The 25276-nt window shown below is 40.7% G+C and overlaps 1 protein-coding gene across 2 annotated transcripts in view; it reads left to right on the plus strand.

The window, feature by feature from the left end:
• rad54l2 (RAD54 like 2) overlaps positions 1 to 25276 on the plus strand; it is a 202173-nt gene that overhangs the window by 97973 nt on the left and 78924 nt on the right. For both annotated transcript variants that reach the window (XM_059944447.1, XM_059944448.1), the window contains exons 3-4: positions 13448 to 13619; positions 23980 to 24113. In XM_059944447.1, the coding sequence (XP_059800430.1) occupies positions 13448 to 13619; positions 23980 to 24113 (306 nt within the window). The remainder of the gene's footprint in view (positions 1 to 13447; positions 13620 to 23979; positions 24114 to 25276) is intronic.

Raw genomic sequence — 25276 nt, forward strand, 5'->3', positions numbered from 1 at the left:
CACATACATCGAAACATGCAGTGAAATGCGTCGTTTACATTAAATCAAATCAGCGAGGAATGTGTAGGGGACAGGCTGCAAGTGTCGCTATGTTTCTGGCACCAATGTAGCATGCCCACAACTCGCTAACACTAACTGCACATGGGAGAAAACCGGAGGAAATGCATGCGGCCACAAGGAGAACAGACAAAATCTTTACAGACAGTGGCTGGAATCAAACTTCGGTGATCGCTGGTGCTACAATAGTGATTGCGCTAACGGCTATGCGATGCCAAACATTTTCACTTCTATTCATAATATTCAGTTTAATATTAATGGTTGTAGCTATTGTAATTCTTACTGGAGGGACAGTTTTAAGAGCTGCTGGGAAATTAAACCATCTTAAAAGATTGCAGATAATAAATTATCAATCCCAATAGCAAGCAGAACACTTTGATCTTGATGGAATCAGAAAGTGTGGTAGAAAGAATGAAAAGCATTATGGGCTGAGTTGGCATGTTGTTCATAGAAACATAGAAAATAGGAGCAGGAGTAGGCCATTCGGCCCTTCGAACCTGCACCGCCATTCAGTATGATCATGGCTGATCATCCAACTCAGAACCCTGTACCTGCTTTCTCTCCATACCCCCTGATCCCTTTAGCCACAAGGGCCATATCTAACTTCCTCTTAAATATAGCCAATGAACCGGCCTCAACTGTTTCCTGTGGCAGAGAATTCCACAGATTCACCACGCTCTGTGTGAAGAAGTTTCTCCTCATCTCGGTCCTAAAAGGCTTCCCCTTTATCCTTAAACTGTGACCCCTCGTACTGGACTTCCCCAACATCGGAAACAATCTTCCTGTATCTAGCCTGTCCAATCCCTTTAGAATTTTATACGTTTCAATAAGATCCCCCTCAATCTTCTAAATTCTAGTGAGTATAAGCCTAGTCAATCCAGTCTTTCTTCATACCAAAGTCCTGCCATCCCAGGAATCAATCTGATGAACCTTCTCTGTACTCCCTCTATGGTAAGAATGTCTTTCCTCAGATTAAGGGACCAAAACTGCACACAATATTCTAGGTACGGTCTTACCAAGGCCTTGTACAACTGCAATAGAACCTCCCTGCTCCTGTATTCAAATCCTTTTGCTATGAATGCCAACATAGCATTTGCCTTTTTCACCGCCTGCTGTACCTGCATGCTCACCTTCAATGACTGGTGTACAATGACACCCAGGTCTCGTTGCATCTCCCCTTTTCCTAATCGGCCACCGTTCAGATAACAATCTGTTTCCCTGTTCTTGCAACCAAAGTGGATAACCTCACATTTATCAACATTAAATTGCATCTGCCATGAATTTGCCCACTCACCTAACCTATCCAAGTCACCCTGCATCCTCTTAGCATCCTCCTCACAGCTAACACCGCCGCCCAGCTTCGTGTCATCCGCAAACTTGGAGATGCTGCATTTAATTCCCTTTTCTAAATCATTAATATAAATTGTAAACAACTGGGGTCCCAGCACTGTTCCTTGCGGTACCCCATAGTCACTGCCTGCCATTCTGAAAAGGTCCCATTTACTCCCACTCTTTGCTTCCTGTCTGCCAACCAATTCTCTATCCACATCAATACCATACCCCCAATACCGTGTGCTTTAAGTTTGCACACTAATCTCCTGTGTGGGACCTTGTCAAAAGCCTTTTGAGAATCTACATATACCACATCCACTGGCTCTCCCCAATCCACTCTACTAGTTACATCTTCAAAAATCGTCAGACATGATTTTCCTTTCACAATCCATGCTGACTTTGTCCGATGATTTCACCTCTTTCCAAATGTGCTGTTATCACATCTTTGATAACCGACTCTAGCATTTTCCCCACCACTGATGTCAGACTAACCGGTCTATAATTCCCCGGTTTCTCTCTCCCTTTTTTAAAAAGTGAGGTTACATTAGCCACCCTCCAATCCTCAGGAACTAATCCAGAATCTAAGGAGTTTTGAAAAATTATCACTAATGCATCCACTATTTCTTGGGCTACTTCCTTAAGCACTCTGGGATGCAGACCATCTGGCCCTGGGGATTTATCAGCCTTTAATCCCTTTAATTTACCTAACACCACTTCCCTACTAACATGTATTTCCCTCAGTTCCTCCATCTCACTAGACCCTCGGTCCCTTACTATTTCCGGAAGATTATTTATGTCGTCCTTCGTGAAGACAGAACCAAAGTAGTTACTCAATTGGTCTGCCATGTCTTTGTTCCCTATGATCAATTCACCTGTTTCTGACTGTAAAGGACCTACATTTCTCTTGACCAGTCTTTTTCTTTTCACGTATCTATAAAAGCTTTTACAGTCAGTTTTTATGTTCCCTGCCAACTTTCTCTCATATCTTTTTCCCCTTTCCTAACTGAGCCCTTTGTCCTCCTCTGCTGGTCTCTGAATTTTTCCCAGTCCTCAGGTGTGCCGCTTTTTCTGGCTAATTTATATGTTTCTTCTTTGGACTTGATACTATTCCTAATTTCCCTGGTCAGCCATGGTTGCACTACCTTTCCTGGTTTATTCTTTTGCCAAACTGGGATGAACAATGGTTGTAGTTCATCCATGCGATCTTTAAATGCTTGCCATTGCATATCCACCGTCAACCCTTTAAGTATCATTTGCCAGTCTATCTTAGCTAATTCACATCTCATACCTTCAAAGTTACCCTTCTTTAAGTTCAGAACCTTTGTTTCTGAATTAACTATGTCGCTCTCCATCTTAATGAAGAATTCCGCCATATTATGGTCACTCTTACCCTAGGGGCCTCACACGACAAGATTGCTAACTAACCCTTCCTCATTGCTCAGTACCCAATCTAGAATGGCCAGTTCTCTAACTGGTTCCTCAACATGTTGGTTCAGAAAACCATCCCACATACATTCCAAGAAATCCCCTTCCTCAGCACCCCTACAAATTTGGTTCACCCAATCTATATATAGATTGAAGTCACACATTATAACTACTGTTCCTTTATTGCACACATTTCTAATTTCCTGTTTAATGCCATCCCCAACCTCACTACTACTGTTAGGTGGCCTGTACACAACTCCCACCAGTGTTTTCTGTCCCTTAGTGTTATGCAGCTCTACCCATATCGATTCCACATCCTTCAGGCTAATGTCCTTCCTTTCTATTGCATTTATCTCCTCTCTAACCAGCAAGGCTACCCCACCTCCTTTTCTTTCCTGTCTAACCCTCCTGAATATTGAATATCCCTGGATGTTGAGCTCCCATCCTTGGTCACCCTGGAGCCATGTCTCTGTGATCCCAACTATATCATATTCATTAATAACTATCTGCACATTCATTGTTACGAATGCTCCTTGCATTGACACACAAAGCCTTCAGGCTTGTTTTTACAACACTCTTAGCCCTTATACAATTATGTTGAAAAGTGGCTCTTTTTGCTTTTTGCCCTGGATTTGCCTGCCTGCCACTTTTACTTTTCACCTTACTACTTTTTGCATCTACCCTCATTTTGCACCCCTATGTCTCTCTGCACTTGTTCCCATCCCCCTGCCACATTAGTTTAAAGCCTCCTGAACAGCAGTGGCAAACGCTCCCCCTAGGACAGGGGTTGGCAACCCGCGGCTTCGGAGCCACATGCAGCTCTTTCATCTCACTGCTGCGGCGCCCCATGGTTTGTTAGTTTTTGAAATGTAATTCGAAATTTGAAGATTATGGTGATCTTGTACAATCTAAATAAAACATTGTGACGACCCCATTTCCTGGCAAATCCGAATCAGCTCACAATTAGCCACTGTTCCGGCTAAGGGAGATAGCCTACGGGGGTTTGTGAGTACGTGTCTTTTGGAGCATCCGCGCCCACGGGGGGGGCGGGTTGAGGGAGGCTTTAAAGCAAGACTGTTTAGTTCGAATAAAGTTATCTTTGACTGCAGTGTCGTTATTTTAGCACTGCGTGTAGCACACCGCCACGACGTGTTTTTTATCGCTATTAATATACGTCACCACTGCCAATCTCTGACACCCGCCAGTGCGCGATTTCTTTTAATTTTTTGATCGAAGGTAGGCTAACTATGGAGTAACCTTCAACCCAACGTCTTTTTTTCGGAGTTCAAAATGTTTTTGTTGCATGCAGAAATGTAATTTTGTTTTCTCTGCAGGAGTTCATCAATTTCATAAATGCAACACATTATAGTTTGTTTATACATTGCATACAACGGGTTTTTTTTGCCTTTATGCTGTGTTATTTCATTTTAAATGTCAAACGGGTTTTGTGGCTCCCAGTGTTTTCTTTTCTGTGGGAAATGGGTCCATATGGCTCTTTCAGTGGTAAAGGTTGCCGACCCCTGCCCTAGGACATTGGTTCCAGTCCAGCCCAGGTGCAGACCGTCCTGTTTATACCGGTCCCACCTCCCCCAGAACTGGTTCCAATGCCCCAGAAATTTGAATCCCTCCCCCTTGCACAATTTGTTCAAATGACAAATGTATCCTAAAGGGTCAATGGAGTTGCAACAAAAAATATTACTTGTATGTTCTTAAATCAAAGATTATCTGCAGCCATATAATGCTATCATTCAAGATTTCACACTTTCAAATGCAGAAATCCTGAACTAGCTGCAAATGCCATCAGGGATCAGTCGTTATGCTCTGTTTTTGGACCCTACATGGAGTCCAGAAGCAGAATATAAATGTGCTGGAATTTACCAGCAATTGGCTTGAGAATATGCTCTTGACTTAGACCCGGTGCACAAAATACAAGCCCATTCACAAATACATCAAATAAAAGAACAGATAGTAAAGCTAGGACCACAACTATGTTGTTAAAAGTTCTGTCCACACCTTCATTCTGGTTAACCCATGACCTGATTAGAGTTAGTGAAGGTGTTACTGCTATGCTGGATTTCATCTATCAAGTTCAAGACTATTTATATGCAGCACATTCTTTTAGGGTATGCATATGGATAGGACAAAAATAAAAATTTGTAGATGCTAGAAATTTCATATTAAAATCAGGTATTGCTGGAGGATTGGTAATATCTCGAGAGAGAAATTGAATTAATATTTTGGTTTGAAGACCTTTCATCGGTTTTGAAAAGGTGGAGAGAATAAATGTATTCTCAGCTGCTGGGGTGAGATGGGATGGGTGGCGAGAATGTATGTGGAAAATGAAAACCAAGAGCTTTCAGATGACACCAGAAAGATCAGCTACAGTTAACAACCATTCAACACTAGCAGCATTTGTCAACTGGATTCTCAGGGTCATCAACCTGAAACCTTAACTCAATTTCTCAAGCAATTCCTGTTATTGAGTGCAGGGTCATGATCTTGTTTGGATTTCACCCACTTTTAATTTTTCACTGTAAACATCCCCTGTGGATGATAAAATGGACAAGGTAGTGCAATGTTTGGGTTTGATATTTCTTTAAAAAATATTTCTTCCTCACTTACCTGACTTCAATGAAATCCATTTAGAAATGCCAAACTTTGGCATCACCTAGCACTCTTGTTTTTTTAATTTATTTCTACGCTGTTTTCATTTAACTGTCCCTCAATCTACCGCAAGATGTAAGAGTGACATAATATGAGCTTGACTTGTTCACTCAGAGAAAATAATATAATCGAATGAAAATAACCTTTTAATTGATGATCGTCAAATCTTCGAGAGAACAGTCTTGCGATTAATCATGGTGAACATTTCTGATTTCAATGATTACAGCAACATTTCTGAAAGAATTGAAGGGTAATTAAGGTGATCACAATGATGTGCTTCCTTTCTGAGCACACAATTCAATTTACTTTTGCCTTAATCCCTTTGCAATCACTGAATTGCTTGCTTGCTTAATGAAGGTGGTGGGGTGTTTCTAAAGTAAGGAGTACAGAAACTCAGAAAAAGTGAACTAAAGTTTTAGAAATAAATTTACAACCTAATAAATTGACAGTTTTATTTGGTATAGTCCCTCAATATATTCAAGGTATTTCTCCATCAGACCAACATGTAATTGCATTTGTTACATTATTGGCCAGAAGGGCTGTTTTGTTGAAATGGAAAGATGCTTCTGATCCTACTTTGATACAATGGTTTTCTCAGGTGATGTTATGTCTTAGTTTGGAGAAAATCAGAAGTCGAACTTTCCATCCTCGATTTGATTTTGAGAAAAGGTGGGGTTTATTTGGCCGCTACTATCATTTGATTTGAGTTAATTAATATTCAGATTCAGTTTGTTGTCCTTTAGAAACCACAAATGCAATGCAGTTAAAAAATGAGACACCGTTCCCCCAGAATGATATCACAAAAGCATATGACAAAACAGACTACACCAGAAAATCCACATAACATTTGGCAATCCCCAATTCAGAGTCCGAAGAGGCTGTTGCATATTAATATAGCGCTACCGTCTAGCGTGTTTCCCGGAAAGGAGCTCCAAAACCACCAGACAAAAACAAGACCAAAAACTAAAGCTACAAGACCTGCACAAAACCACATAATTACAACATATAGTTACAACAGTGCAAACGATAGCATAATTGATTTAAAAAAAACAGACTATGGGGCACAGTCAAGATGTTAAAGGACTGTAAGTTCAAAAGAAATCACCACAGTTTCCACAAGTCCCCAGGGTCCCAACAGACTCGCCATCCCACGCCGGCGGCAGAAGGGAATACCCCCGCTATGGATTTCGAAGGCGCTGCCCAACTCAGCTTCACAGATGCAGCACACAATGGAAGCTCCGTCGAAACCAGCCTCACAGACGCAGCACACACCAAAAGCGACCTGAGTCCGTCGAAAGGACCGAGTCCATTGAACCTCCGAGCTGGCGACCATACCCTCCGGCACAGCTTCTCTGAGCACCATCCTCTGCCGAGCGTATTAAGATGGCCCCGCCAATGGCCATCGGCAATGCGACCCCGAGGACTGGGGGCCTGTTCTTCCCAGCAGAGTCTCGGACCTCACAGCAGCAGCAGCAACGAAGAAGGTCTTCCTGGAATTTCCGGATGTTTCTCCGTGCTTCCATGTCCACTTTCAATCGCTTATGATTGCGCACGGCACCCCACTTCACAAATAACAGATAATAAGTTCCGGAGTGGCCGCTGCAAGCTGCGTGACGGCCGCCATCTTGGATATGGTTTCCTTCCGATTTTTCTTTAAGTAGATTTGAGTTGGCGGATTGGTGTTTTTTTATGGAAGCTTGTATGACGTATAGCTCTGGGGTTGTGCTCCCAATAGGGTTTTTGTTTGTTTTTTTTTTGTTTTTTTTCAGTTAGTAGGGTTTTTTAAGTTAGTAGGGGGTTCTTTTTTTCCTTTTTCTTTCAAAAAAAATATTAACACTTTATTTTCACTTATTATAGATATTTGCTTAGATTTGTTAATCAGTTATTTGCTAATGTAATTCCTTATTGTATATAATGACATATTGACTTAATGTATTTTTTTTGTTAATCTCCAATAATAATTAATAAAATGATTTTAAAATGAGAAAAAGTGATCGCTCTTCGCCCAGCCAAACCTTAACCTGAGGAAAAGCTGTTGTCAGCTGTTCTGGGTGGATTTTGTTTTAGCAACTAAATAACAAAATCGGGCATTGACAAATATATAATAGTTAAATATTGAAAATGGACTCTTTATTGAGCACAAAATAGTGGACTGAATACATTACATCAGTGTAACCTGGATTGAACTGTTTATTTACTAATAAGCAAATGAAGCTTCTCCTTCTAATTGCGTAATATGGGACTGAATACATTACATCAGTGTAACCTGGATTGAACTGTTTATTTACTAATAAGCAAATGGAGCTTCTCCTTCTAATTGTGTAATATGCATCATTTTGAAGTGTGTTGTTAATGCAAAACTAATTTGATTTTAAAGCTTTGTTTTAAAATTAAGTGGGAGAATGAGGAAAGAAAGTATTGCCCTTATTTACCCAGGTATGAAGGTCTAAGACATCGTCTCTTCCCGAGTTTTGGTATGTTGGAAGGAGGTACGAGATAGTTTTGTATACAGTGCAGAAATATGCCTTTCAACACAACTTCTGTCCTTGTCTTCATATTTGTTTCCTTCACCCTCATATGCGTGTTCCCTCAAATACATTTACACTGTTTTCTTCCAAAAGAAGTATATTGTGAATTCTCTGTATCAGTATTACTTTCCTTTAATGATGGCCTTCACTTATGTTCTTCCTCACAGAAAAATTCCTAAACATTTTAAAGAATTGTAGTAGAAAAGAGATTTTTCTCTTAAACCTTTCATGATATGTGTAGCTCACATTCTTGAAAATCCTTCCTGTGACCTCTCCGTTGCCTATAAATGTTTTTCATAATACAATGACCTAAAGCCTGTGTAAACCCCTGGGTCACCTCAGGCTCGCTCAGCTCGTTCTCGTCTGGGGGAGCAGCCTTTAGCCCCACCAAACTGGGTAATCAGCTGGTGTGGATGCTGTGTGATGTCCCCGCCTCGCCCAAAAACCGACAGTACACCATATGCGATTAAATGAGTACAATTTATAAAGGTTACTATAACTAAGTGATTAATAACGATACAGTATATATGAAGAAAAAAAATAAAGAAAAGGCGCCAAACTTATCAAAGTCCAAACCACTTCGTGCACAACCGTTGGAGCTCAATTACTGAAGTCTTCTGGCCACCATTCGATCCCTTCCGAACTCCTCGACTTGCAGCTTAGGACCATCCAAAGTGGTCAACCAAGCACATCTAGCTTCATCTCCTCTCCTCGGAGTACCTCCTGGCCTTGGACCCCCGCTTGGGGTCCGTTCCTCGCCCCGCTTACAGCATCGCGTCCTCTCTCTCTCAACCCCTCACGCCGATCTCCCCAAAAGCCCGCCAACAATAGCTTACAGACTCAGAAGAAAGAACAACATTAATCCCAATTGGTTTACAAAGGAATACAATTCTCGTTATCAGTAAATTTTAACCCAAACAAGCTTCCAGCACTCTCTCGCAACAAAGAAGCATTCCTGCTTTTAACAAAACAAAGAAGCCATTTTGATTACATACACAGTAAGAAAGAAAAAAGAAGAAACCCCCTTTACACCTGCAAAATATGCTAAGCACAAGAGATGTTAGAAGGCTTGAGCAACACACTAAATGATGGAAGAACTCAGCAAGTCAGGCAGCTTTAACAAACTTTAATATAGTTAGCATGATTAAACCCTTCTCAAATTAAACTGCATTACTTCTCCATTGCTGATCCCATGAGGAGTGTGTCCTCACTTTAGAGCAGCTGTTCCCAATCTGGGATGCACTGACCCCTCGGTTAATCGTAAGGCTCCATGACACAAAAGAGGTTGGGAGCCATGCTTTGGAGTGTATCCTGACTGCTGTTTTACTTGCCCTGCCTTGTTCCCTAAGAGGAGGTCTAAAATTGCACCCTTCAGAGTCGGGCCCTTTATAAATTGACAGAGGAAACTTTCTTGGACACATTTCACAAATTCTATCACAATCAGGCCCTTAGCACTGGGTGGCCTAGTCATTACTGCGGAAATTAAAATCTCTCACCAATTACAACCCTATTATTTTTACAACTATGAGGGTGTCTAAAATACAGCCCCACAAGGGTGACTCTCCCCTTTTTGTTTCTAACCTACACGTATGCTCTCACTGGACAATCCTCCAAGAATGTAATCTCTAAGTACTCCCTTATCAAAAACATCCACACCCTGTCATCGCTTACCTCTGTCATGCCTCTAGCAGCAGTAGACCGCAATCAGTAAGGGTAGGCAGGAACATCTCCACCATGATTATTCTCAACACTTATAGTGTTCATTCCCTCCACAGGTTTGATTATTTATGGTGGAGTACCTCTGCTGTATAATGGAAAATAGTACCAGAAGTGAAAGTGACTTCAATGTTTTATTAATATGTTTGCATTCTTAACTTTAGCTATTTAATCTTTTATACTGATCAATCTACCCATTGTCTTACTGCGGGGGTCGGCAACCTGCAGCTCCCGAGCCATTTGTGGCTCTTTCACCTCTGTGCTGCGGCTCCCTGTGGCTTTGGGAAATAATTGGTCAGTATTTAATTAAAATGTATTTTATGTTTGTTAGCTTTTGAAATGTAATTCTAAATTTGAAGATTATGGTGATCTTGTACAATGTAAGTGTGGCGACACATTTTCTGACACATCCGAAACGGCTCTCAATTAGCCAGCATTCCGGCTAAGGGAGATTGCCTACGGGGGTTTGTGAGTACGTGTCTTTTGCAGCATCTGCGTCCATGGGGGCTGGGTTGAGGGAGGCTTAAAAGCAAGGCTGTTTAGTTCGAATAAAGTTATTCGACTGCAGTTTACTGACTGCGTGAGCACACCGCTGCAACGTGTTTTTATCGCTATTAATATACGTCACCACTGCCAATACCTGACACCCGCCAGTGCGCGATTTCTTTAATTTTTCGATCCAAGGTAAGCCAACTATGGAGAATTCTAAAAAAAGAAAAGTGACTGAAGAAAACAGAACGTTTAATGATACGTGGACAGATTCATTTGCTTTCACTGTTGACGAGACTGGTTTACCGGTATGCTTAATATGCAATGAGAAACTAGCAAACAACAAAAAGTCAAATGTCACAAGGCATTTCCAGAGTAAACACGCAGCCTTTGCTCAAAAATATCCGGATGGAGATGAGAGAAAAAAAGCCGTTTCGGAACTGATGCGGAAGGTTGATCTGAGCAAAAATCATTTCCAGAAATGGATGAAGTCAGGAAAATCAACGACATACGCCAGTTATATTGCCGCTCAGGAAATAGTCAGGCACGGGAAGCAGTTTACAGATGGTGAATATATAAAAGAATCTTTCATTAAGATTTCAGAACATCTATTCACGGACTTTAAAAACAAGAGTGAAATTGTGCAGAAAATCAGGGATATGCCCCTCTCTGCAAAGACTGTCAAAGACAGAACCATAAAAATGGCAGAAGACATCACAAGACAGCAAATTAAAGACATCAATTCAGCTGTGGCCTACTCGATTGCCTGTGACGAGTCTAAAGACAAAGGCGATATTGAACAAATAGCGTTGTTCTGCCGGTATGTAAACTCTGCCGGGCCACAGGAAGAACTGATTGAGTTGATACCTCTAAAAGACCAAACACGGGGGGAGGACATCTGTGAGGCTGTCTTGAATTGTTTAAGAGCCAAAGGAATAAAGACCACCCATCTGGTGTCAGTAGCTACTGATGGGGCTCCGAATATGACGGGAACGCACAAGGGATTTGTGGCTTTACTGCAGAAGTCGCTGGACAGAAAGCTGCTGACTTTTCACTGCATCTTGCACCAAGAGGCACTGTGCGCTCAAACATTTCCTCCGGAATGCACAGAAATAATGGATGTTGTCATTCAGATTGTCAATAAAATAATGGCAAAAAGTTTAAATCACCGTCAATTCCGTTTGTTACTGGACGAGATGGAAAGCGCATATTCTGATCTCCTGCTGCACAACAAAGTCCGGTGGCTGTCCAAAGGGGAGGTGCTGAAACGCTTTGTCGCGTGTCTGGAAGAAGTGAAAACTTTCCTGGGCAGCAAAGGGCTCACCTTTCCTGAGCTGGAACAGCCAGAGTGGCTGGAAAAGCTACACTTCATGGTAGACATGACAGCGCACCTGAACACGCTGAACACAGCTCTTCAGGGGAAAGGACGCACAGCCCTGCACATGTTGGAGGATGTCTTGGCATTCGAGCGCAAGTTGACAGTGCTTGCCAGAGATTTACAGAAAGGCACTTTGTCTCACTTCCCCAATTTGAGAGAGTTCAAACAAGGTCACGACATGATAATTTCGGAGTATTTACATTCTGCAATCATCGCAATGCAAACATCGTTTGGGAAACGCTTCTGTGAGTTCAGAGAGGAAAAAAACACATTATCCTTCCCGGTCACTCCCTTAAGCATCGATCCTTCCCTACTGAATACGACTGCATTGGCAGGTGTGAGTCAACCTGATCTTGAGATGGAACTGGCCGACATAGCCGACAAAGACATATGGGTGTCCAAGTTTAGACGCTTGACAGCAGACCTTGAAGATGTTGCCCGTCAGAAGGCAGTTCTTGCTCAGAATCACAAATGGAGTGATATTGAAAACCTTCCAAATCCGGACCAACTTGTGTTTGAAACATGGAATGCTGTGCCCGACATTTATGTAAACATGAAAAAGTATGCGCTTGGAGTCCTGTCGATCTTTGGATCCACATATGTATGTGAGCAGGTGTTCTCCAACATGAACTTTATTAAAAACAAACATCGCGCACGCCTCACAGATGACAGCTTGCGATCCTGTGTAAAGATGAAGGTGACGTCATACAGCCCTGATGTGCAGATGCTGTGCGCTGAGGTCCAGGAGCAGAAATCCCATTAACCAAGTATGATAAATATTTTAATTGCCTATTATTTTATGTATATTCATATTTTTTCATTGTTCAGTGAAATAGTCCTTTTATTTTTCAGGCTGACAGCTGGCTGATGTTATTTTTGGTTTGCTGCTGGCGGAAAATTTAAGTTCGGCGTTTTTCATAAATACAAGAAGGACTCAAATAGACATTGAGTATTTTACTTAAAAGTAACTTTCAACCCAACGTCTTTTTTTCGGAGTTCAAAATGTTTTTGTTGCATGCAGAAATGTAATTTCGTTTTCTCTGCAGGAGTTCATCAATTTCATAAATGCAACACATTATAGTTTGTTTATACATAGCATAAAGGCAAAAAAAACGTTGTATGCAGTGTTATTTCATTTTAAATGTCAAACGGGTTTTGCGGCTCCCAGTGTTTTCTTTTCTGTGGGAAACGGGTCCAAGTGGCTCTTTCAGTGGTAAAGGTTGCTGACCCCTGTCTTACTGGAATGATGTATCTCCTTACTTTGACTTGATATACAGTAACTGTTGCATTCCCCAGTGACCTTAGCAGCTATCTAACTTTTTCATGCGTGTTTTGGTCTCTTGTAGCAGACTAAGAAAACACCATTGCTCCGCAAATAAAAATCTCAAGATACTTTGTTTTAGTCTCAGAAAATTGTGTTTGAAAATTGTGCAAAAGCATCAAAACATATAAATGCCATAGGCTTCTAAGCTTCTAACGTGGTTTGGTATTTTATTTTCTGAAAACATTTTTGTTGTCAATGGTTCTGAAGGAGAGGCATGGACCTGAAACATTAATTGCTTCTCATTCTACAGATTCTGCCTGACTTGCTAAGTATTTCCAGCATTTTCTTTGTTTATTGCTTTTAATTGTGTTTTTCCACTAAGCAGAGTAAACTGTGGAGAAAGCACAAAACCCTTTGAAAATTTGTGCTTTTTCCTTGAGCACATGAAAAGAGATTTCCACCCTGCCGTAGGGTTTCGACCCAAAACATCATCTGTACTCTTTTCCATAAATTTTGCTTGGTCTGCTGAGTTCCTCCAGCATTTTGTGTGTGTTGTTAATAGATTTCAGCTCCTCTTCCCATTCTTTCTTTCAGATGATTCTGAGCTCACTCCTGTCAGTTCTGAGCATTCCCCACAGCCCGATACCAGGGGATGGAACTGTTCCACTTCAACTACCTCATCACAGAATGAAAAGAAACAGACGGGCTCAGTGAATGGCAAGAGGAAAAGGTCAACAAAGTCTGTTCACATGAGAAGAAACATCCGGTACAGCAAGTTCTGCCTCCTTGATCTTTAAGTTCTGGTAAAGCACAGGCAGTAATTTTCTGTTATGCACACAGGTTCTGGTATAAAGTTCTGTGGAGCTAGCTGTGCAAGCTTGTTCTTTACTCCAGATACTTGTATCAGGATAGGAGATGTTTGTCTTGCAGAAGGTTTAGTTCTGAAGACATTAAGCAGTTTGATTAGGAAAGCAAACTGTGTTCAGAAATTACTCAGCTGTAAAGGTTGAAGGTCCCTTATGTAATACACTAAATATAGAACACTTTAAGAAACTTTTTGTCAAAGCTTGGAATATTATGTTCATTTTTGTTCAGGAAGGATGCAGAAGCGTTAGGGTGCAGTGGAGAATTACCAGGATGCTGCTTGGATTAGAGAACGTGTCTTGTGAAGGCATATTGAACAAACTAGGGCTTTTCTCTTTGGAATAAAAGAGGGTAAGAAGTGACTTGATAGAGGTGTACAGGATGATAAGAGGCATACAGTAGATCAAATGGATTGCCAGTGACTTTTTAAGCCCAGGGCAGAAATGGCTGAAACAAAGGGATATAATTAAGATGTTTGGAGAATGTACTTACATAGAGAGTGATAAATGTGTGTTACTCCCTGCCAGGGGTGATGGTAGAAGCAGATACAGTAGGCACTTAAGAAATTCTTAGGCACATGGATAATAAGAAAACAGAGGGCTATGAACGAGAGAAGGATTGGATTGATCTTAGAGTAGGCTTAAGGTTGACACAATATCGTGGGTTCCAGGGCCTATACTGTTCTATGTTTAAAGCATTAAATAAAGCTTTAATCTGGATTTATTATAGGTGTACTTGAAAGAATATAGATTCAAAGTTCAAAGTAAAATTTATTATCAAAGTACATACATGTCACCACATACAACCATGAAATTCTTTTTTCTGTTGGCATAGTTAGCAAATCTATAGAGCAATAACTAAACAAACTGTGCAAATGCAGATATAAATAAATTTCAATAAATAATGAACATGAAATAATATAACAGAGCACTTAAATGAGTGTAGCTATCCCCTCTTGTTCAGAGCTGTTCTTGAACAACTTTTGTTTAAGTAACGATTCTTAAATCTGGTGGTGAGGCTCTTGTACCTTCTATCTGATGGCAACAGTGAGCCAAGAGCATTCTGTGGGTGTTAAGGCTCTTTGATGATGGATGCTGTTTTTCTACGGCAATGTTTCATGTAGATGTGCTCAATGGTTGGGAGGGTTTTGCCTGTTTTCTGTTTATAGTAAGCATAAAAGCGGGAGCAAATTATTTTGGAATTTTTGCAATAATTTATTGTTGGCTTGACCTATTTTGTGCTTTCACAGTATGTGTTTATGATTTTTCATATTTAGTTTTGGGATCTGGGCATTTATTGTCCATTTCTAAATGCCCATGAGAAGGTCACAGATACAGCACAGACACCTATGCAGGTGACACCAGAAGTTGGGATTGAACCTGCAACACTTGGCTTGTGGGGCAGCAACATTACTATTGTCAATTCTTCAATTACAACAGTCCTTCTGGTGAAGTTTCTACCACAATACCCTATTGATGAGGAGTCTTCAAATTGTAACACTAGCTCTGTTTTTCCTCCCAGAGAAATGGCCTGACCTGATTATTTCCAGCATTTTCTATATTCATTATTACCATAGTGCTATTGGGCAGTGAGTTCCAATATTTAGATCCAACAACGACAAAGGGCCTGGGATATATTTCAATATTGTTAGCCAGGATAGCGTGTATCTGGACAGAGAATGTTCAGTGAAGGTCCTATGTATTTGCTGCATTGACCTCACTGACTGGTCGTGGGTTTGAGATTTGTTGTTGGGGTTAAGCAGCCTAGAAGGAGCTAGAGTATGTAGGGTGGTACACATTGCTGCCACTGAAAGCTGAGTGGAAGGAATGAATGGTTACGATGTCAGTCAAATGGGTTTCTTTGTCATGGATTGTGTTGAGAATTGTTGGGTCTGCATTTATCAGTCCTGATTTTAACTTGCCGGCAATTTTCCCTGATTTCACCAAGCCATTTCTTTAAAACTCTGATGTAACTGAGCAGTGTAACTTGGAAGTTTCACTGTGTCAATGAGACAGCCAGGAAGTCATATGCTTTGTCCTGTGAATATGTGAAACCATTTAGATACAGCAAATGTGAAGCAAGTTGGCCTCTGCTGCTAGAATCAGAGCAAAGTCATATGTAACATAGAACCTGGTCAATACCATGAAAATTTATGAGGAATATATGCATATCATCCAGCAGCAACAATGAGCAGTATTACCAGTTTTGTTGTAGAACCTGATCAGAACATTAAATTCACAACTTCAAAACTACTTTCACTAGTAAACAAATTCAAAATGCTGGAAAACGAAATGTGTCAGGTAGCATATATGGAGGGGAATAAACAGTCAACGTTTTGGGCTGCGACCCTGCATCAGGACTGGAAAAGAAGGGGGTAGAAGCCAGAATAAGAAGGTAGGGGAGGTGAAGGAGTACTGACTGGCAGATGATAGGTGAAAACAGTTGGGTGAGGTAGGGGGGAGATGAAGTAAGAAGCTGGGATGTGATAGGTGTATGAGATAAAGGGCTGAATGTAAGAACTGGATGTGATTCTATGGATCACCAGAGTGAGTTTCCTACTGGTCATAATATGTGACCAGACTCAATTGTTTGTCTATCCATTGTTCACAGCTGTGTGATTTTAATCGCAAAGAGACTCGAGGGACTGCAAATACTGGAATCTGGAACAGTGATCTTTAATCACTATGCAGTAAAAAGCAGCAAGAATCCTGGCTGATCTGTTTTGTTTTCTCACAAGCCCATGATAAAAACCAGAGAAAATTGCCAATATCTGAATGTGTGACATATTTATGACAGATAAGTTAATATCACAAATAGAAATTAATAGTTTTATATAACAGCCATTGCATTGATTGCATAGTATAGCAGAGAACTGACTCTATGAGTACAAATTTTGGAAAAGGATAATATCACTGCATGGAGAAATGATTTTGGCTTAGAAAATCAAGTAGTGGTATTGCTTTGGAGATTACAATGATTAGAAAAGCCTTATGGGAGTAGTCTTTATGGTCTCTAACAATAGCTACAGAGTTAGAATGCCAGTTGGGAAATATTAGGAGCTTCAACAAAGGCAATGCAACATTGCTGAAGGGAACTAATTCTATATAGACTAGGAAACTCATACAGTCTTGAGGACAAGTTCATTGAGGGCATTCAAGGCAAGTTTCCTGGGACAAAGGGTTGTGAACAGAACTGGGAACCATGTGTGATGAGACAGGACTAGCTGGTGAAGGATTTCTGGAGGAGCTCAAGTGATCATAGAATAGAATTTCAAGAGATTTATAGGTCACAAGCCAAAGTCAGAAGCTAGAATTTAAGCAAGGGCAGTCCATTGGAGACAATTTTAAGAAGCTAGCTTCAAAATTGGAAGAGTGGGCGTAAGTATATTGAGTGTAAACACAAAATACTCTGCAGATGCTGGAGTCAAAGCAACATGCACAACATGCTGTTAATTCCCTCCCCCTCCCTTCCCCCATCCCAGTTTCACTCTGCCTCCTCCTCCAGTTGCCTATCACTTCCCTCATGGTTCCACCTCCTTCTACTACACAGTGCTTTCCCCTTACATTCCTTCTTCACCTTTTCTGCCTATCCCCTCCCCCACCCCTTGACCTTTCCCTTTACTGGTTTTTCACCTGGCACCTACCAGCCTACTCCTACCCACCCTCTCCCCTCCTTCTTTATAGGGCCCCTCCCTCTTCAGTCCTGACAAAGGGTCTCGGCCCGAAACTTTGACTGTTCGTTTCCACGGATGCTGCCCGACCTGCTGAGTTCCTCCGGTGTGTTGTGAGTGTTATATTGTGTAAACTTGAAAGGATTGTACATCAAGAGGAAGAGAGTGAACGGTGGTCCCTTAGCTGAAAACTAATGAACCGTTAGTTTTTAGGCTAAAATTTTGCATTATTCTTCACAGTAGGACACACTAAAAACATTCCTAACATTGTTAGTATTAGGCTTTAAAAACACTAGGGGGAGTTAAAAATAATGTAATATCACAAATGGTAAATTTGTGGCCAAATGGTTGTTGATCTTTGGAATTCTCTATTCCTAGAAGATGAGGATGCTGACTCATGTAAATGTTGTGATAGGTTTATCAGCTACAAGGGCACTGAATTATATCACAGGCAGGAAAATGATCCAAGGTCAGACAAAAGATTCATCATGATCTTATTGAATGTCAGAGCAAGTTCAAGTATTGAATTGTCCTTGTGTTTATCCTGTGAGATGTACAGGTGTGTGTTAGTCAAAAAGATTTAAGTTCTGAATGATTGAATATGAAAACCAACAGAAGAGCATGTATTAGAAAGGGGAGCATTTTAACCATTGACTTTGAGTCATGCTTGTACAAACTTGCTACTCGTACTCAATGTTTCAAGTGCCCTTGTGTGTGTGTGTTTGTTTTAAAGTTGCAAAATCACCTATAAGTAAAAGTGAGCCCATTTCCCTGATAATGTGAAATAATGGGAAGTGTTTTCAAAAGAGATGGAATTTTGGCAGTATCAACCTGTACTGTGTGTGTGGCACTCTGTGGTATGATAACCATGCTAAATGCTGGTTAGATCTGGCATCTCAAAGCTGGACATCAATCCACGTGTTGACGTTTCTGGCCAGGACCCTTCGTCAGGACTAGCTTTGATGTTTTGGGCCAAGACCCTTCATTAGGACTGGCTTGACAGTCTCAACCCAAAATGTTGACTGTTTATTCCCCTCCATGGATGCTGCCCGACCTACTGAGTTTTTCAGCATTTTGTGTGAGATCAAGGTAGGAGGTCAAGCATGATTCAATGAGGTGGTCGGGGATTAGCACCAGGCAAGTATGAAAATGAGCAAAGCTGCATCACAGCACTTTGTGTATGCGTTACAACAAAAGAACTAGTGGACAAAGTGAGCAGTGCCACAGCCAACAGATCAGGTCAAAAATATCCATCACCATTGGCCAGAAATTCACCTGAATCAGTTGCATGAATAGTGTGGGTGTGAGTAGACCACTGGTGGGGTATCCTGCAGTGTGAGACTCAATGAAAGGGTATGGCCTTCATTAGTTAAGGGACTGAGTTCAAGACGTAACGTTACAACTCTAGAAAACACTAGTTAAACCACATTTGAAGTATTGAGTTCAGTTTTGATCACCTCATTATAAAAAAGGTGTGGAGACTTTAGAGAGGGTGCAGAGGAGATTTATCAGGATGCTGCCTGAATTAAGAGAGCATGGCTTAGAGAGCATAGGTTGGGCGAGCTAGGGCTTTTCTCTCTGATGTGAAGGAGGATGAGAGGTGACTTTAGGTAGAGGTGTACAAGATGATAAAAGGCATAGATAGAGTGAATATCCATGGGTGAAATGGCTAATACAAGGGGCATAATTTTAAGGTGATTGGAGGAAAGTGTAGGGAGATATCAGAGGTAAGATTTTAATATAGTGAGTGGTGGCTGTGTGGAACACTCTGCCAGGGATGCTGGAAGAAGTAGCTACATCAAAAACGTGTGGTAACTTCTACTTTACAAAAAGACCACTCAACGATGGCCAAAAGAGCTTCTTTATCTGGGACGGCAAATGGTATTTACAATACAGAGGCTTCCAGGTACCTCGTGCAGCATGGGTGGAGGAACTATATACAATGCATACCAGGAGTAAAAGGAGCGGAAGTAAAGAACCTGTCTCTTGCTACCAACAGCTTCCCGATTAGTATTAACTTACTTTTAATAATACTCACATTACAACAACATGGATGATAGAAAAATGCAGAGAAGAGTTAGATTGATTATAGAGTAGGTTTAAAAAGTCAGCACAACATCATGGGCCAAAGGGCTTTGCTGCAATGTTATGTACACTGTGTTCTAACTCTACCAACACAAGTCAAGGACGTGGTGGAATTCTAGCCACTTTCCCGGTTGAATGAATAAGAAAATTGACAATTATATGGCGTGGCAGCCCACCAGCATTGGCATCGCATTCACCATTGTAAACATTTATTTCCTCTCCAACAGTGTCCCATCCATAAAATAGATTGGAGCCTGCTCAGGGTACTCTTAACGGCCCTTCCAAACCCATAACATTTGCAGTGAAGGACAAAGGCAGTTAGTACTTTTGGAACACCAACACTAAGTTCCCTCTGAGTTCCCTCTAAGTTTCATACTGTTTGAATTTGGAAATAATTTTTGGTCCCTTCATTGTTTTCTGGGTCTAATTCCCGGGACTTTCCATTCAACAGCAGTGGAAGTACATTCTGCAGAAGGACTGCAGTGGTTCATTAGGGTTACAATAAATGCTGGGCTTGCTAATAATGCTAGTATCCTAAACAACTAAATAGTAAAGTAAGGATGCCTTTTAAGGAAAGTACAGGTAAAATGCATGGTGAAACAGCCACTGGAATTTTTGAACTAACAAAAGTGTTTTGAATACCTTTCAAGAGGTGATGTAGAATTGAAAGCTGCAGGCCAGAATGTGGAGCTGGATGAGAATTTTGTAAGAAAGAGGAAATGATACAGAAATGTATGCATTCAGACTTGGGACAGAAAAAGGTGCTCAGTGTTTGTGATTAGATCTATATCACGATTGTAGATTTCCAAGTACAAGGTAATCCTGCATTATGAGGGGTATAGATAGGGTAAATGCAAGCAGGATTTTTCCCTCTGAGGTTTGGTGAGACTAGAACTAGAGGTCACTGGTTAAGGGTGAAAGGTGAAATGTTTAAGGGGAACCTGGGCAGGAGCATCTTCACTCAGAGCGTAGTGTGAGTGTGGAAAGAGCTGTGAGCAGAAGTGGTGGATGCAGGTTTGATTGCCACATTTAAGAGGAGTTTGGATAAGTACATGTATGGGAGGGGTATGGAGGGATATGGTCCTGGTTGATGAGACTAGGCAAGAGTAATAGCTCAGCTCAGACTATCTGGAATGAGAGGCCCGTTTCTGTTCAATGACTTCACTAAAAATAAGGTAAGTAGCGGGTGTTCGACAACTCGAGGAAAAGGGCTATTGAAGGCTTTTTATAATAGAGGCAATAAATTAAATTTAGCACTAACGCACTAAAATATTGATATTGAAGTCATAACAATGAAAGGAATAGAACTGAATTGGAAGAGAAAATGGTTAGACTACACTTGCTAACTTTTGGGCACCTGTATATTGTAGAAAAGCACTTCTTTAAACTTCATTTCAGTCAATGTTTCGGGCCGAGACCCTTCAGCAGGACTGGAGAAGTCCTGTCCTGTGGAAGGGTCTGGGCCTGAAATGTTGACTGTTCTCTTTTCCATAGATGCAGCCTGGCCTGCTGAGTTCCTCCAGCATTTTGTATGTGTTGCTTAGATTTCCAGCATCTGCAGATTTTCTCTTGTTTGTTTTTAAACTTCATTCTTGGAATCTGTGAAAGACTATCATGTTGCCTCTGTTATCGGGATTGATAAGGCAATGGTGAGCTGCTTTCTTGAATTGCAGAAGTCTGTGTGATGGAGGAACAGCTTCTTCCCCTCTGCCATCTGATATATGAACAGTCCACAAGTTCATCAACGGTATCTCGTTATTCTCTTTTACAGCTTTCATTTGTAATATATTGTAACTTGCAGTATTTCTAATGCCTTGTACTGTACTGCTGCCACAAAGTAACAAATTTCATGATATATTTTGATACAATGATTAAGTTAAAATGTCCCAGGATTTTATTCAGTAATGATGGACTAGTGAGTTTCTGTCCAACTAAGTTGCTAGGAAAGTGGCCTCGGGATGATAGATAAAATTAAAAATATGTGCTGTATGAATCTTGAAGTATGGCATTTCATCTTTAATGTACTCTGCGTTCTGTATGGGTGTTACTATGGTTGGCAGTCAGTGGTGAGCGAGATTCCACAGGAGTCAGTATTTGGCCTGCAACTGTTCACAATTTACATTAACGCTTTGGAAGAGGGATCTGCTACCCATGATGACACCATACCAAGTAGAAAAGCACATTGTGCAATGTATGTGAAGAGTCTGCAGTGTGATATAAATAGGATATGAGAGTGGGCAGGGGGCTGCTGATACAGTACAATGTCAGTAAGTGCAAGGTCACCCACTTTGGAAGGGAAAAAAATAGAATCTTAGATTATTATTTAAATGTTGAAAGATTGCGGTGTGATGTTGTGCAGAGGGACTTGGGAGTGCTGGTATACAAATTGCCAAAGATTGGTTTACAAGGCAAATGGAATGTTGGTCTTCATTGCTAGAGGGATTGAATTTAAGAGCAGGAAGGTTATGTTTTCAACCTTTACAGGGTACTGGTGAGGCCGCACCTGGAGTACTGTGTGTGTTTGTGCTTTCCTTACTTGAGAAAAGATGTATTGGATTTGGAGGCAGTACAGAGGAGGTTTACCAGTTCGATTTTGGAAATGAAGAGGTTAGCCTACAAGGAGAGATTGAGTTGTCTGGAACCACACTTACTAGAATTCCGAAGACTTTTTTTAGAAACATGCAAAGTTCTGAAAAGTATAGATGAGATATAGGCATGAAAGTTATTGAACTAGTAGGTGAGACAAGAACTAGGAGATTCTGGGGAGTACGTTTAGAATGAAGACAGGAAGGAACTACTTTTCCCAGAGAATGGTGAATCTGTCAAGCAGCAGAGGATACCTCATTAAATACATTTAAGATAAACTGTAGGTTTTTGCGTAGCAGGGGAACTAACATTTATAAGGAAAAGCCAGGTACATGGAACCGAGTCCTTGGTCACATCTGCCATGATCTAATTGAATAGCAGAGCAGCCTTGACACCCAGATAGCCTACCCTGCTATTATTTTTATGTTCTTTATGTACTGCTAACAATTTGTTGCATGGTTATGGGCTGAAGTCTGGAATGGAACTGACACCCAAGTGATTAGTTAATGAAGTAGTAGTAAAAAGATTGATTTCAAATTTTGACCATTAACCCAAACCACCACCATCACATATCACCGAGTGTTACTTTATGTACATCAGTCAATGATGTACAATGATATCAATCAATGTACATTGTGGTTTATAGGATTGCTTTCATATTTATAGTTATTGTGTAGTTTTTTACTGTATTCTTTATGATTTTCGTGTTTTATATGCTGTATCGGATCTGAATTCTGTACTGAATCTGAAATGCCCTATGGTGAAGGGAATCGTTTATATGAACAAATCTTGTTTGAGGTAACAAATGAACTAAACTATACTGAACAGCTAAGACTCCAGATTTAAGTGTTACAACAAGCACCTCATTGAAATCTTTCGATAAGATGTGTAGTGTAATACAAAACCAGAACGTACCCCATAAATGCATCAGTTCCACTTGTGTAGTTCTAATAAATGAACAAGGCAAGAGATTGGATCAAGATAAAAGAAGGACATAAGCAAAGCCTTGACAGATGTTAAAGGTGACAGTAAAAGTTTTACATAAGTATACGGTATAGAAATGACAGAATATAAGGTAAAATAAATGGAAAATAAGGAAATACAGACTTGTTAAAGCTTATATTCTTTCTTATTTGATGTAGGGGACAAAATATGAAGGGCACAACAAAATCTAAATGTAGATCAGGCATTTACTCCATTAAGTACTCACAGATAATGAGTACTTAATGGGACTCAACCAGTAACAGTTGGTACCAACACAGGTAATGAGTCTGGTGTCCTCCCTGCCAATTCTATATAAAGTCCAATAACAATATAACTGATATTAAAGATTCATGATTATTTATTGTCATTCTCTTGTATATGAGTGTAAAGGAGAACAAAGTGGTTGTTACAGCAGATCCGATACAGCATAAAAACTCGAAAATCATAAAGAATACAATAAAAAACTACACAATAACTATAAATATGAAAGCAATCCTATAAAGCACAATGTACAAGTAACTGTTTTATACATTGATTGATGTACATAAAGTGACACTCGGTGATATGTATATAGTGATGGTGGTGGTTTGGGTTAATGGATGGAGGTGTTGATCAGCCTGTCAGCTGTGGGAAGTAACTTTTTTGAGTCGAATGGTCCTGGAGTGGGTGCTCCATATAGGCTCTTCCCTGATAGGAGTGGGGCAAACTGTCCATAAGCAGGGTGGATGATATTGCTGGCGTTATTTTAACACTCATTTCTTTTTTCCCTTACTGGAACAACATCAAGAAGTTATAGATTGATTAATTGGGGTTTTGGTTTTTGTTTAACCACATACACTTTTACAGTGATGTGTATTGGTTATTCATGGGATTATAAGCCACGTGTGGACTATGTTCACTGAACCCATGTCTGATTTTTTTTTTGTTGGTGTCCCAGAAAGCTACTACGGGAGGACCAACTTGAAGCTGGAACCAAAGCAGCGCAGCAGGAAGAATTAGAGCGCCTAAAAAGGCTCGAGCAACAAAGGAAGGAATTTGTGTTACCCACCTTGCCATTTGAACTATTACAAGGTAAGATTAGGATGATGACTGCCAAATTAGTCTATTTACTTGTTAGCGTGTTCCTGAGGAAATTTTCAGACGACAAGGTTTTGTTTCATGCTTGGTCAATTTGATTAAGATGTTCACCTTATAGTAAATGCCAAAAGAGTCAACAGGTCACGTAGTACCTGTGGTAATAGAATTAACATTCACAATCTGAAATCCTTTATCAGAACTTGGCAAGAGATGAAACATATTTAGATTCAGAGGAAGTTTGGGGAGGGAATATCTCTGATAGGATGAGACCAAATGAGTAGATGTGACTTACAGCTTATGCTATTTTGTTTGCATTGTGTTGCTGATAGCAGGGATGTGAGATGTTGTGTAAGTGAGTTGCAAAAAACTACCCAAAATCACAGGCACGCAGAAAGGCAAAAGAGAAAATTGCCTAAATCTGGAAAATTCGACATTGAATCCTGATAGCAGCCATCCACCCAATCATATAAGGTATTTTGCCTTATGCCTGCAGTGGGCCATATTGTAGCAGCTGGAGGATATTAAGTGGGAGGCACGGTAGTGCAATGCTATTATAACACTAGCAACTCTGGTTCAATTCTTCCACTGTCTGTAAGGTGTGTGTACATTCTCCATATGGGTTTTCTCTGGGTGATTCAGTTTCCTCCCACATCTCAAAGACATGCAGGTTAGTAGAGTAATTGGTCATATGAGTGTAGTTAGACAGCACAGGCTTGTTGAGCCAGAAGGGCCTGTTAACATGCTGTATCTCTAAATAAGAAATGAAATATTAAAAAAGTTCCAGTATTTTATTCAGTAATGCTGAAGGACTGGTGATTAGATAAAAGGCTGGTGAAGGCAATGTTGGAGGCTCCAGACAGGTCAGAGTTGGATGGAGAATGCAAATGCTGTGCAAACAGAAACTCAGATTCACTGTGGACCACCAATGGTTCACAAAGCAAGCAACCTATGTTTGTTTTCTTCAATGTGGAAGAGACCATATTTTGAACATGAAATGCAGTTCACTGGATTGGAAGAGTTGCTGCTTCTGGAAAGACTGTGTCTTGATGACAGGGAGGGAAGAGATGCAAGGACAGCTTCTACATCGCCTGTAGTCACATAGGAAGGTGTCATGCAGTGGTCAGTGGTTTCTTCCGTCCCTATCAACCAGTGTGCAT

This window comes from Hypanus sabinus, chromosome 19 (genome assembly GCF_030144855.1).
Source record: "Hypanus sabinus isolate sHypSab1 chromosome 19, sHypSab1.hap1, whole genome shotgun sequence".
In the NCBI taxonomy this organism is placed as follows: Eukaryota; Metazoa; Chordata; class Chondrichthyes; order Myliobatiformes; family Dasyatidae; genus Hypanus; species Hypanus sabinus.